The sequence below is a fragment of the Lissotriton vulgaris genome, chromosome 8 (assembly GCF_964263255.1).
Source record: "Lissotriton vulgaris chromosome 8, aLisVul1.2, whole genome shotgun sequence".
In the NCBI taxonomy this organism is placed as follows: domain Eukaryota; kingdom Metazoa; phylum Chordata; class Amphibia; order Caudata; family Salamandridae; genus Lissotriton; species Lissotriton vulgaris.
In genome coordinates, this window is record NC_141696.1 from 699,012,656 (window position 1) to 699,028,150 (window position 15,495).

Genomic DNA, 15,495 nt, shown 5'->3' on the forward strand with positions numbered 1-15,495 from the left:
TGTGACGCTCCCGGGGAGGCCCTTGTGGTTTTGAGTCCTGCTGCCGAGCCTACCCCCTTCCTTAAAACCCGTAGCCCCCCGACTCTACCACAAAGCCAGGCTACTGCCGAGTTTGTAAAAGAGTAAGGGGAGACCAGGGCATCTTTTGACCCACTGGTTAGCCTCCCTGCTGTGGGTGTTGTAGACACGCTGCCTCCTGTCGAGGACTGTAGCATTGCGGCTGTGACGGACCCCCCGTTTAGGGTTTTCAGCTGGAATGTGGCGGGCCTCGAGAGGAAGCTAGCGCTGCCGGACTGGAACGCGCTAGTGGAGCAACACTCCATATGCCTGTTCCAGGAAACCTGGAGCGGGGTGCCCCTGCACAAGGCAGGATATTCCACCCACTTTTTGCCAGCAGTTCATAGTGTAACTGGTAGGGGCCGCCCTTCGGGTGGCCTCTTAATTTGGGTGGCTTCAGAACTCAACTGCAGGGTGGTGGAGCGGGATACCAAATGCCCGGATCTCCTTAACATACTGCTGAAAAATCCCCAGGGCCGAGTCATCCTAAATATTTTTAACATTTACGCCCGAGGCACAAAGGGGGGTAGAGAATCCCCAGTAATAGCCTGTCTAGAAGCCCAGCTTCGCTCGTCACCTCACAGGTCTTGTACCCTGGTGGCGGGCGATCTCAATTGCACCTTTGAGCCCCTGGACCTCGAAATCCTAACTGATCAAGAGGAACACGATACCAGGTGGGGGATTCCGTCCCTTGAACTCAGTCCCATTAAAAAGTGGACGGAAGTGGCCCTCCAGATCAACTCAATAGCTATGGAGTTTGGTCTGAGGGCTGCCAATGGCAGGACTAGGTCCGACAAAGCAGGGGCCCATACCTACAACAGGCCAGGGCATACGTCACGGATTGATTACTTTCTCCTTGACGTACACCTGTGGAGCATGGTGGAGGACATGGTGATTATACCATCTGTCGAGAGTGACCACAACCTCCTCTCTCTCACCTTGTCTCACAGGTGGTTAACTAGCACTGTGACCAGAACTTCTCGTAACCCCGCCCCGGACCTGTCAGTAGTCGCCAACTGTGGACGGCGGCTAAAGTGGGCGAAGTTGGCACTTTCAGAGGAGAAAACTTCTGCCATTAGGCAGCTTCTTGCCTCAGCCCTAGTCAATCTTGACCCCCAAGAGGATGGGTGGCTAGAGGTGGCCCCAAGGTTCTGCACCATAACCCAGGCTATCAGTGACCTCTTTGTAGTTCCAGCTAATACGAACAGAAGGAAACCAAGCTCACGAGCTAGACAGGGCTGGTACAATCAGAAGTGCAGGGAGGCGAAGTCACTTCTCATTGAAGCAGTCAAGTCCAAACTACCATCCAGGACTAGGGTGGCCAGGAGACACTATGCACTCTGCCAAAAAAACGCCAAGATGGAGTAGGAGGACAACTTCTGGCAGGACCTCCTGGCTGCCAGTCGTGGGAAAGACGCCAAAGGTTTTTGGGACTTGGTGGGCAATAGGAACCGTCCCGACGACACCCTGAGGACCTGTACCATCAATGCCCAGACATGGTTCTCCCACTTCCAAAAACTCTACTCTGCCGCTGAAGGCACACTAAACGACCCTTTTAACCTCCCACCCTTTACCCTAGTTCAAGACCTGGAACTTTTTTCTGTTTTGGATGTCACAAAGCAGATTAAAACTTGGGTACCATTAAAAGCAGCTGGTCCGGATGGACTACCAGGCGATATCCTCCGAGCATATCCGGAAGAATGGGGGGTATTAATCTCTGCACTCCTCAATGCAATCGTTGTGGGAGGCCCTGTGCCAGATTCCTGGAGAGGTGCTGAGGTCGTCCCCATCTACAAAAAGGGCAGCCGGGATCTACCTGGGAACTACAGGCCCATAAGCCTAATAGACTCGAGCCAGAAACTGGCGGGGAAAGTCATTTTGGGGAGGATCTCACAATGGGTGGACGACAACCACATCCTGTCCGATATGCAAGCCGGGTTCCGTTCAGGCACCGGAACTATCGAACAGGTCTTTAGGCTCCTGCTACTACACTGGAAGGTGGTGGAGCTAGGCAAAGGCAGTCTCTACTTGGCCTTTATTGACCTAAAGACTGCCTTTGACCTGGTTCCTAGGGAGGAACTTTGGAGGGTGCTACACGGTCTAGGGATGCCCCCGTATATATTAAACCTCCTTATCAAACTGCATAACAACACCCATGCCCAGGTCAGATGGGGGTTGAATGGGGAAAAGACCGACAAGATCAGGGTCGAGAGGGGAGTAAGGCAGGGTTGTGTCCTGGCCCCCACCCTATTCTCCCTCTATATCAATGGGGTGGTAGATCATCTACTCGGCGAACCAGCAGACGCTCCCACTCTAGGAGGCGTAAAAATTCCAACTTTGCTGTTCGCCGACGACACCCTCCTCATCTCTAAAACCCCCCAAGGTCTCCAGACACTACTGAATCGCTTCCAGGACTTTTGCACCACCAAGGGACTTGTCATCAACGTGGAAAAAACCAAGTACTTAGTTATGCATCCACCTCGCAAACTTGGCCGCCCTCCCACTCTGAACTCTATACCCCTTGAAAGAGTGGCAGAATTCGATTACTTGGGAATTCGACTTAATGACGCGATGAGCTGGACCACCCACATCAATAAAATGACAATGGCCCACAAAAGGGTGGGGGGGGCCCTCCTTAAGGAGTTCAACAACTCAACAAAACATTGTGTTGCCCCTCTACTTGATATATATAAAGCACGTGTGGTCCCTGCGTCACTTTATGGAGCCGAACTGTGGGGCCTGGGCAAAGTGGACTTACTGAGCAAGGCCGAAAACAAATTCATTAAAGATCTCCTTGCCATTCCATCGAGTAGTCCGACTATCCCAGTGCTCATGGATACTGGCTGTAAAGCTATAGGGGATCAGGCCCGTCTTCGACCCCTCTTGCTCTGGGCTCGCCTGTGGAGGGTACCGGAGCTAAAATCTTACGCTGATGGCCTAGCTGAGGTGATGCACTCCGACGGTTGGCACAGCATTAAATGGCTGAAGGACATTAAACATCTTTTAGGGGACCTAGGCCTGGACTTCTGCTGGCATAGCCACTCCGCTCCCCCGAAGGAGACCTTAAAAAAACTTTTTTGGGAGTGGGTTCATGTGAAGCGCATCAGTAATCAGCAGCACTGCAAAACCACCGCAGCTTTTCTGCTGATAAAAGATGTCGTCGCCTACGAGCCGTACATGGACATAATAACAATCGCCATGGACCGGTCCCTGTACATCAAATTCCGGTTAGGAACCCTACCCTTGGCCGACCTCTGCTCCAGGTGGAATAAATCCCAGTCCTCATCACGCTATTGTGCTCTTTGTCCCGATAAACCAGAGACGGTGCCACACTTTCTCTTCGAATGCCCGGACTATGGTCGCCCCAGATCACGTTGGCTTGGACCTATCTGCAGAGAATTGGGTACCCGCCAGTACTCTGTTGCCCTTCGGATTCTTTTAACCAATATAGCCCCTCCTATTGTTTGTGCTGTTGCCAAGTTTTTAAAATGGGCTTGGTTGATTAGACTTAGAAGACTGTCCATATCAATTTAATCCTTTTTTTAACTAATTTATGCTGATCAAATGTGTTTTACTCTTTTATCTAATGTACAGTCATACTTTTTTCGACATGCTGTTTTTTCTTTTGTACCGCTTTTATGATATATGCATATCGAAATAAAGCAATCAACCAACCAAAAAAACTCTGTGAATGCTTACTTTATTAAGTAAGTGCTGACGTGTGCATCTCAATAGCTCACATGGAATAAATCAGGAAGATGCCCTCCATCTGTGGTAACAATTCCTGATTTTCATAAGTTTTGAAAAATAAAAATTGTACATGTGCATAAATCCTTTTCAAATAGGCTCTGATGTTGAAAATACAAACTAATTTCAGGTGAATGCAATATTTCAGTAGGTGCTGAGCTATGCATTTCTGAATGTATTGGCTCCCCGATTCCACTATATATTTTGAATGATATAACACTATCTCACAATAGTGACCGGTATTTATGCAGCTTAGGTCAAGTTAGTACTATGGGAACAGTGACGACATCATGTCTGGAATATACTTTTTATGGTGATGCACCACTTGTGAAAAATATATTGCCAAGTAAACCCGCACTGCTGCAGACGCCTGCCTCCTCCCTTTAAGTAATGTATTTGATAACCATCTTGCTTGAATCAGGACATAAAGACACTGATAGTGTGGTTTGAGGAAACAAGTTATAGAGTGGAAGAGGAGTCTTATTTTCAATCAGTTTCAGAAAATGTAGAAGGCAGTGGCAGCCACAGGCTCAAGAAGCACCTCACTTTAATTACCGTTTTAGAAAGGATCACAAAAGCAATGATGAGAACGCTCTTAAATACACAGATGCACATTTTGGTTCTGCACAATCTGGAGCAGTGAGGTGGAATTTGTGAACATTTTTCGTGTTGATTGCTGAGGTGGAATTTGTGAACATTTTTCATGGTGATTGCTGTTGAGATGTTTCATTGGGTTTCAGTTGTTAGCTTAATACTGTGTCTCCTGGGGCTACATTTATCAGAAAGCACACAAATACTATCTTACACACATAGTCACATGAATGGCAGTGCATAGTGTAAATGTCAGCATCTGAGAAGCGGTACAACTCCGTCAAGTGAGCACGATTATCTGGGCACAGTACATCAGTGAAATTCAGTTTTCACAAGAGGCAAACTACTTAGGGGCATTTTAGCAATAGACAGCGATAAATATTGCAAAGCGCTTAGCGCTTTTTTATTTATCGCCGTCTATTGCTGGAATTTATCGCCCAGTTAACGCGTTATCAACAACGCGTATCACCGAGGCGATAAAAATTCCAGCGATAGAGGGGATATCATAGTTTTCAATGGAACAACGCTGGTTTTCCAGCGATGTTCCGTGGACAACGGCGATATGGTTGATGATAGGGCCCTGTTGTCTTAGCCCCACAATCCACCTCCCATGTCAGGTATGCCTTAGTCCGGAAGGCTACATGCCTCAACACTAATCAGATATCACCGTGTCCAACGCATTCCCCGTGGTTTGCGAATTCCCTTGAAGTCTACCTTATGCAAGAACAATCCGCGTTTCACAAAAAAGTGGTATGGAATATTAAATAAATGTTCCTTGGATTTAATACTTCTGATTGTGTAAGAACTATCGAAATTACTAGAAGAATTGGAAAACGAAGTTAAACAACTGAAACAAGAATTCAGTACCAAACTCACACCCGAAGAACTATCTAAATCTCTAGAGGAAGTGAACATTCAACTGGACAAATACGTGAAAGACATAAATGAACGCAAACTAAGAAAATTCAAACGCGACACTGTCGACTACAAGCTAGGCGAAGTCTACAACTGGGCTGAGATATATGCTGCAAGGAGACAAAATCGTACCCAGACAAATAGATCAACAGACGGAGACTCAACATCGTCGGAAGAACCATCACGAACAGGTTCATTTTGTGGTAAACCACGACAACAAGGTCCCCAACAAGGAACTAAACCATCGGATCAACCGTCGACTTCTAGATCAAGTGGTGATTCCAGTAACACCGCTCACATTACCACTGACACAGATTCTTTTTTAGGGGTAGGTCATACACCCTCCGTAGATCCAGGAGGTCTCGCAGGAAACACCACCTCACTACCCCCAGCCAAATCAACCAGGAGCCACAGAATTTGATCATAAATATATCTCAGACTGCCCTAACCATGTCGCAACAACAAGTCCTCCAAAAGGGTATGAACTTCGTACCAACACACCAAACTAATGAATTGAATACCACGATATCGTTTTTCAAATTCATGAGAACACTATGATTAAGACACTTTTTTTCCAACGTATGTGTACCAACTAATACAGGAGAGGAAAGTACACTTATGGGCCTACGCCCAAAGAGCACCTTCACTCCCCCTTTAAGTCAAAGTATTGGATAATTTTGAAACTGTTGTACAACAAGAACTACATGGGATTTTCTCATCAATCACTCCACAAAGATCAAACCTATCCAAAAACGTACGCCAAGCTCTGAAACAGCTCGCCAATAACACGGATTTGAGAATTACTAAAGCAGACAAAGGTGGAGCCATAGTAGCCCTAGACACCAGCTATTACATTGAAAATTTGGATATTCACTTGAACAATCAAGATCTCTACATGACTATAAATTTGGATCCAACCAATGATTTCAAAGCTATCTTGGTTACCATAGTCAACAATGCAGTTCTCGCCAACACCATCACAGAAAAGGACAAAAAAATCCTCATCAAAGAATACCCACAGACGCCGTACATATACCTATTGCCAAAAATCCACAAACACCCAACAAAACCGCCATTCAGGCCAATTGTCATCACCTGTGGTTCTATTCACGAACCCACCGGACTATATATCGATAAACATCTTCAAGCTAGTGTCAAAGCTATGTCCACATACATCCAAGACACAACTGACTTTTTGAAAAAACTCCATGAAATCAACATTCCATTGGACCAACCCATCATTCTCACGACCATTGATGTGAGTTCCCTCTATACATCTATCCCACACAATCTAGGTCTTGAGGCTCTGGAAACCGCCCTACTACAAACCAACAAACCCATCGACTTACAGATTTTCATTCTTGAACTCATGCAATTCACCCTCCATCACAGTTACTTCAAATCTCCCAATAATCAGTATCACCTGCAACTATCTAGAGTAGCCATGGGCAACTGTGCTGCTCCAGCTTACGCCAATTTGTTCATGTACCATTTCGAAAATCAACATATCCTGAAACACAAAAACTGGGAACCATTCCTTTGTTCATACCATCGGTACATTGATGATATTTTTCTAGTCTGGAAGGGCAATGAAACACAGTTGACTAATGCCATCGAAAATCTCAACTCCATTAATGATCGGATCCAATTCACTCACACTCACAGCAGAACTGTAATATCGTTCCTTGACGTCCAAATTAAATTGATCAACAACCAATTTGTCACATCCATATACACCAAAGAAACAGACCGCAACAATTATCTGCACTATCGCAGTTTTCATCAACCCAGTTTGAAACGTCATTTACCTTACTCACAACTGTTACGTGCTAAAAGAATTGCATCAACTACTGAACTATACATCCAGGACAGCCAGAAAATTATCACAAAATTCCACCAACGGGGCTATCCCACTCAATTGACGAAAACTGCAGAAGAGAGAGCCATGAGTTTAAACAGAGATGACCTACTTAAATCAAGAAATCTACACCATGAAAATGAAAACCGTCCAGTTTTCGTATCCAAATATTCTACACAATCTAAAAAAATCAAGGAAGTAATTCACAAACACTGGCCTATGCTACGACTGGAGAAAGATTTCAATAACGTCTTTGACAAACTGCCCATTTTCGCATATCAACGTTCTAAAAACATACAAACTCTTTTAAAACAACCAACTTTGCAAAGTGTGACTACTTTCAAAGGTACCATACCATGTCACAATTGCATACATTGTAGTAGTATCATACCTGGAAACATATTGTGTCATCCTACTAAAGGTACTCCTATCCATCTTCAAGTTAATGCGACCTGTGACTCTACAAATGTCATTTACATGTTAAAATGCCCGTGTGGCCTCCCATATGTGGGAAAAACAGAACATAAAATCAAAACTAGACTCACTGAGCACCGCAATAACATCCGTACCAAGAACTTGAAGTCATGTATAGCGGCACACTTTGTTACACGATCTCACAACCCCAGCCAAATTTGGTTCTTAATTCTGGAAGTGGTAAATAAATTACCCCACAAAGACAATAGCAAGTTTTTGCTACAGCGTGAACTTCATTGGATTTATCACTTACAAGCCCTCCAACCGAAGGGATTGAATGACAAAATTGAATTTAGTTGTCATTTATGAACATTGCCTGTTTACTATTTCCCATGCATTTGATCTCTCTTTTACCTGTGTCTCACACAGAACCCATGAACAATTGTTTTCATTATATGTGACTATTCCAATAGTTCTGTTGTTTCATTTATACGGCATTGACTTTTTTTCACATTACTGTTCGTTTTCCTTCGTGGTGCTACGTTTTCACCTTTTGTTCACTCATTTACACTTTCTTTGCTTCATTCCTTTCCTGGGACCCCGTTTTTACCCTTTCTTTAACCTTCGTTTTCCACACTTCCTCAGTCCTGTTTCTACCACTATTATTTTTCTTCTTCTGCGGGCGCCTTTGCGCATGCTCGGCGTCTTCTGGGTTACGGCTCGGTTACACTGGACTGACTCTACGTTCCACGCGATTATTCCTCTCGGTGACGGGTGAGTCACTATATACCTATTTCCTTTTCTTTCAGGTGGTTCACCTTTTGTTTCACGATGACACTGGTGAACTATTTCCAATTTTCATTTCACCCTTGGCGTCTTGCTATTCTTTTTCATTCTGGTTCTAACTCCTGTGCCTGAATTTTGAAAACCCATATGTTGCTTGCTTTCGTAACGGGAAACATTGGTTTCTTTCACCTTGATTTTTTTCACGGTTCATTAAATATATTTCCACATAAGGGCTCATCGGGTTCTTTCTCCCGTATTTTTCATTGTTCACTTTCTACCCGTTTTCTGCGTTCTAACTAATCACCTTGTTTCTGTGTACTAGCGCTCCTGCATATCAGCGTTCCACATTGAGTTTCATTTTTCTTTGTAGATATATATCCCCCTAAAGAAGTGCTATTCCAGCACGAAATGCATTGGGGTTTCTATTCACTTTGAGATGAATACTTGTTATGGATTATAATGGATTTGTTCACATTCGAAGCTCAATGAACATATGAAGTGAATATGTTATATTTGACATCGTTTGGATCTAGCTGAAATATTTCAATAAACAAACTATTTACCAAGTATTGAAGATTACACTAGTTTCTGTAGTTTAAATTCAGCTACGCACATTTTGTGCATCCAGAGTGCTCTGGGACAGTTCTTACCTGCCGTAAGATCCTCTATCTTCCTGTTAGTCCGGAATTTAACAGATGTTAAATTCCTGCGTTAAGGCACCGTTAGCGCGATTTCAAATATCGCTACCCCTCGTTGTTGATATCGCAAAGCTGGGTTAGCCATATTTTTCCATGGAGTTATGTCAGGCTCGCCTCCTTAGCATCTCATTAACGATGCAATGTAAGGCGTGCTGACAACGGGCGCTAAGGCAAGGAAACACACAGTAGCGTGTCCTTGTTAATAAAGCGATAACATTATTGCTGCTTTTCGCTAAAGCGGCTATAATGTTATCACCAGCCCTTGATAATATGCCCCACAGTGAATTAGTGGTGAAGCTTGCACAGTCTTTTAAGAAAGCAGGGGGAACTTCAAAGTGTACGTTTGTAACTTGTAACTTACATAGCAGAAGGAAAAGTGCAGGCGCTTCCTTTTTTTTTTTTGAGAACTTCACATCTATGTTTGGATTGAACATGGTTCTCTGTCATCCTCAAAGCACAACTCTAGAGCTGGGGTTAGCATTGGCGCAAGTTGCTTTACACTACCACTGTAATTTAGGCATACCTACTTTCTTAAATGTTCACATCTGTTTCTTCTAATATGATAAATAGGCTGAGCTGGTCAGTGTCTACCCTGATGTGAATCTTTGTGATCAACTCAGTTTTTCAATGTGTGGCATTAATTAAGGAACTTGTAGTATATGTTATTTACAGTGATAAGAAGGTGAGCTGTACAGTACACAAAGACCTACATAAAATATAATTTTTCTATGTGCTGTTTATAATCAAAAAGGAATCCCACAGTGACCTATAACAATGTATTTTTAATTCAACTTTTCGCTCGCATTTGGCTTATTATACATTCATTTTAGCCATCAATAAAAGACTGTGACGTGAGGAGCATGTAAGGACTAAAGTTATCAATTACTTGTGTGATCTTATTTTTGCCTCCAAACTCATTACAGGGATATTTGTTTTGTGTAAAATGTCTATTTCGCAATTTTATTTTAACAGTTTTTCTTGGAGAATGAGTTGTCTTCTGAAAACTGTGCCAGGGTGGGCAGTCTGCTTTGACTGTTATTTTATATTATAGTATTTCGATGTTAGACTTTTCCTGTTTTTCATTTTAGCCCCAAATCAGAAAGCATTTTGGGCGCCAAGATCTTTGTAACACAACTAATACCATTTACAAGCAAAACATCCTATTCCTGATTCGAGGAATCAGCTATGCTGGGAATTTTGTCTCACAAATCGGAATTTTTCACATAGACCCTCTGCCAAAATGCCATGGGTTTCTCAAAGATTTTCTTTATGCTGACAAGGTTGTTCGTAGACTTTCTAAGATGAGTACACCTGCAAAAGTTGTGGAATGCTCTCAAACACATATTTATGGATATTCACAAACTTTCCAGGTAGGTTCCAATTCTGAAAAAGGTTTTCAGTCCGGGACTGGTGCAGTAACACAACTTAAAGAAAAAAGTAGGTCGTAAAAATGTACTTTATAATGTCATTCCTACTTGCAGAATATATTCACATGTGTACTCTTGTGAGTCTGCGACAGTCACATATTCCCAGGACCACTCCAAGAATTCTGTGTGAATTCCAATAAACTCGTAAATTTACTCAAAAACATAGGATGCAAGGCTACACCTCTAAATTTCTGATTTCGAACCCGGCATTTTGAGAATGACGATTTATGAACAGTGACAGACTGACACAATTACTGTTCTGTATACTTCAACCGCTTATATGTTCCAAAGTAGCAAATCCAAGATTGATGGTGGTGAGTCATTCTTTTTTCACCTAAAAGGAGTTGGAACGTGCACCATTTGAAGACTTGTTATGTTCTTTATTCTGATTTCAACATTGAAAAGTATTTTGGCAAATATTAACATTCTGCTTCACAATACATGCACCAATTTGAACATTGTTGGCTCAGGTGAATTTTTTAAGTTTAAAATTGATCCCTTCAGGGCACTTAAAGATAACCATACCACGCTTGGAGGGCTTCTAGATCAGACATGTAGCTTAATGCAAAGGTGATGCAGATACCTCGTCTTATCTTTCGAGTCAGCATTAATCCTGTGCTGGCATTAATGTACCACGTGTCAGTCCAGGCAGAAGGTGCCAGCCTCATTACAGAGTACCCCTGACATTAAAAACTGGCCTTGACCAACCACAATAACAGTAACCCATATAGTATTCTTGTTTCTCATACACCCACACACACAAACACACACACTTTCTCTCCTTACCCACTTTAGCTGTTCATATGCTCACCAATTCACCCAGCCACCCTTCAAGGAACTCACTCACCTATTCATCCATAGATCCATGTGTCAATCAGTCATATTTCCATGCACTCACTCACTCATCCACCTATGCACTCAGTCACTCAGCATTGCACTCACTCATTCAGCCTCGAATCCAAAAACTGACTCATTACTTTGTTGACTCATTCACTCGTCTACACAACTACACGCTCAAACTCATCAATCAATAAATAAGTCCTTTTACTAATTAAAATAAGCCAGACCTATTGGCTTTGTCAGCATTTGTTGATCAATTTGTCATACTGTGGTGCAGGTGGTATGACATCCACTGTCCTTTAGTGGTGCTTCCGGATCCTCCATCTCTCCCAAGTAGTAAACAAATCTTTCAGTGACCTAAATTAATCTTTCTCACTTGAAAGCACGTGGGCGGTGGACTCCCGAAACCAGAATTTTTTCATCCAGGAAAAATAATAATTAAGGAATGTCAGAACGCGATTTAAATCACACATCTTCCAATTCCATTATTTTGTACACATTATCATTATCACTTTTAAACATCCAATAAACATAGTTTTGTTATTTATATACAACATTATGCTGCGTTTTCTATATCACTAGGTTTTGAAAGAGAAGCATTATGAACAAGATGAGGATGCAGTAAAAAAAACACTTCAATGGCGAGTGTATTTATACATGACTTACATAACGTGTCACGTCCCAAAAATGGGCTTTGACCACCAGTGGCTTAAAGCCGAAGAGATAATAAGATGGACGGAAGGCTACTACAGCTGAACAGCTCTATTCTTAAAAGTACTTTCAAGTGCATTCCCAATCTTCATATGGGAAGGTAAAAAAATAACAAAACTGTAATGAGGTAGGTGCCTGGTACTGGCCTACTTTGAAGCCAACCTCACCCACCACATTCTTGTTTATGTATTCTAGGACTGTCCTCATACAGCTCTCTCTGGCTGAGAGACTCCTGCTTCAGCAAAATCTTATCAATCTTTGGGTTGAGACTCTTATGATATCCTGTAGCCAAACTATTAAAGAATGTTAAATAAAAGTATTAATTTTAACCTCTAAGGTCAAAGGCCGTTGTAGATGAGTGAGAAATGCTGATATGTTTCTGAAAGCTGGGCCCTGAAGCAAGTGACTGACTTAAACTAATTCAAAAATAAAAGATATGCTTAATTTGAGATTTTTTCCTAGTCATTGTTAGAGGTAAGAATCATAGGTGTTTCCTTAAAAAACGTTTGTTGAAGCAATATTAACCAACATGACGGCAGAAACTTGACTGTCAAATTCTCAGCAAGCCATATTTTCCTGATTGTGTATGTTTCAAACATTAACCTAATCCAGACCTCACTGTCAAATTCTCACAAAAATCACAGAGCTGGAAAACACGGTAAGAAAAGAAACATTCATGGAATAGTTAAGTGGTAGAAACGGGTATTACTTATTAATAAATTCTAACATAAGGATTCAAATCTTAGGGGCAATGCAGCTTTGTTATAAAGGCAGGCAATCTATTTAGAAGCAAAAACAACACCCTTTCATAAAAATTTATTTTTATCTACATAATACACATACAAAAGTTACAAAACTATTTAACTCTTTGAATCCTGACCATAAATGATGAACATACATTTGTACTTCTTCAAGAGCAATTGGCAGCAATGGGCCATATATGATCTTTCCGAGCACATCGTGAAGCGCCCGTGAGGCTCAGAGCACCTCTCATTTGGCTTGTCATGGACTGTTCATATACAGTGCAGGCAAACAGAAATACATTGGCAACATTAAAAATGACAGGAATAATCTTAAATGTCGACCATTGAGTAACTGCCAGGACACGAGCCCGACACCAGCTGCACACTGTCCAGTCCAATCTCTCCAGTTTTACCCTTTCCACGTTCAGACTCAAAGGTGATCTGCAACAAAAAATAAATAGATAAATAACATTCTAAAAGTAGACATTAACATTGACTTTTAATAGATCACAAGCATTTTTTTTGTTCCTATAGGAAAGTATACCATACCAGAGGACACATGCAGCAGACACCTGTTGCCAGATTGTACCATGGTGGGGCAGTTAGTATGTAAATTGTTTAAAGATGATAAATATGCGTCATGGAAACACCTTCAAAGTGGTTTCTCTCACTCCTGATCTTCTCCTCAAACTATTCAATTGTTGTCACCTATTATTGTTTTTGAATATTATTTAGTAATATCTTGAAAGAAATATCTATCCATATCATTTTTTATTAGAGAGATGTAAAAAATGTTTCAAAGATTACATTGACACTCTCTATATTCGTTTAACTTGTGGTTTTGTATAGCAAGGACAAGTGCTGCTGGGTGGTCGCGCTCTTTACATAAGTTGCACTTTCAATTATAGTAGCAAAGGGATGCCCAGTTAAATTTCTCACACATGCACTTAGCTTGAGTTTGCAAGGCACCCAAACTATAAAGCAGTTCAACAAACACAAACATGGATTTTCATACATAGGTGTACAAAGAGGACCACGAGGAATGCATAAGAAGGACATCCATTCAAATATCAGCAATAACCATAAAAACACGGGTTCTTCTTGTACTATGCGGAGAATACAGGGCCAGTGAGCATGGTAAGATGACAATTGGATATGGTCCTTTATTCTTGTGAGAGAATGCAACTGAGCTAACCATCGGAGAATCTGTCAGAAATTGATCTTACAAGATTGAGAATTAGATGTGAAAGTGCTACTGGCATAGTAGCTCTTTCATTTCTGTTCTGAAGAGTTCTGTGAGGAGTTAGTATTGATAGCTGGAAAAATAAAGTTCACATCATTGGTGCATTCCCTGAATGATTTGAGAGTCCCTTTCTTTTTAAGACCAGGAATTCAAGAATGCGTTGAATACAATGTGCAGTTTCTCAGGCCTTCCTTAGACAACCAGTTTATTTGTAAAATAGTTTGGAGTGTCTGAGTGGAGAGTTTGATGGATGACAATGTGCAGAAACCTTAAGCAACCACAATGATAACATACTCTTATTATAAAAAAGTATGTAGGACAGCAAAAGAAAAAATACTCAGTGTGTAAGACAATTTTTGTTATTAATCTTATTAAAAAATGTAGGTGTGTCAAGTCATGCTAGAGGCACTCTTATAGTTTGACACCATGTGATGACAATTGACTTCTATCATTTTAATTAACTTTGGTGTTTCATTTCAGCCTAGCGTGAATGTACGTCCTGCATAGGCCTTGTTTTCCTTGAGGATTTCTCTTGTGTAATCTCGTAGGTTTAGCAAAGTGGGAGATGTCACAGAGTAGAACAGCTTGCCAAGAACAGAACGTGTGGGATTTGCATTTGAAAGCATGAAAGAGAGAGAGGTGCGGAATATACTTTTTGCTCTCGAAGTGCAGTGTTATGAGCAGTGGTGCTCAAATGTGCATTATGTTGTACATTGGCAGATGAAGTGTGTGATGCTATGGGCAGTGGTGCCCAAATGTGCATTGTGTTGTACATTGGGAAGTATTATGAAGTTCTCTTACTGTTTGGCTTTGACATGCCCTCATGTCATCTTCAATCCTGACTCTGTTTGCTTGAGCTTTTTGCACGCACAGACAGGCTCCCAGAGTGCTCAAGTTGTTTGAGTTAATCATGTTCAAGTTTGCATTGTTTTTGAAGAGGAGATTAATGAATGTACTGGAGGCTTTCATAAGCTTCCTTAAGATAAAGGCTGTAACGTGAGAACAGAGAGGGAACATGGGAACTCCTTTTGCCCTGGAATGCTTGCATGGAAGGTGGTCAATTTCAGTACGTTTCCTTGGTGCGGAAGGAAAGACTTTTGAACCTTCTAGTGTGTTTTGAGACTATAAAGCTGAGGTTTGTTGACTTAGAACCTGGGATTGTTTGAGCCTGAACGGTGGACGCATCTTCAGTGCAGCAGTTCCTGATTTTACTGAGTCTCTTGTCCCCGGCTGTGAATCCCCCAGTCTGGAGTGGGCCAAGATGAAGTTTGCAGCCGGTGATGTATCTTGTTTTTGATTAGTGCTATTGTGATGCGTAGCCAGTGGCTATAATTATCCAAGGTGCTTTCTTTGTGATGTGTGAGTCAGTCAGAGTGCACATCCAAAGTAATCATTTGATGTATTTAGTGAATATATCTTTCTGATTTCCTGCAGGACGTCCATTATAACTTGCTAATTATTGTGT

The 15,495-nt window shown here is 41.9% G+C and overlaps 1 protein-coding gene across 1 annotated transcript in view; it reads right to left on the reverse strand.

The window, feature by feature from the left end:
* Window positions 1–12,845: 12,845 nt before the first annotated feature.
* EGFL6 (EGF like domain multiple 6) overlaps window positions 12,846–15,495 on the reverse strand; it is a 433,277-nt gene continuing 430,627 nt past the window's right edge. The window contains exon 12 of the mRNA XM_086934569.1: window positions 12,846–13,228. Coding sequence (XP_086790695.1) covers window positions 13,118–13,228 — 111 coding nt within the window. The 3' untranslated portion in view covers window positions 12,846–13,117. The remainder of the gene's footprint in view (window positions 13,229–15,495) is intronic.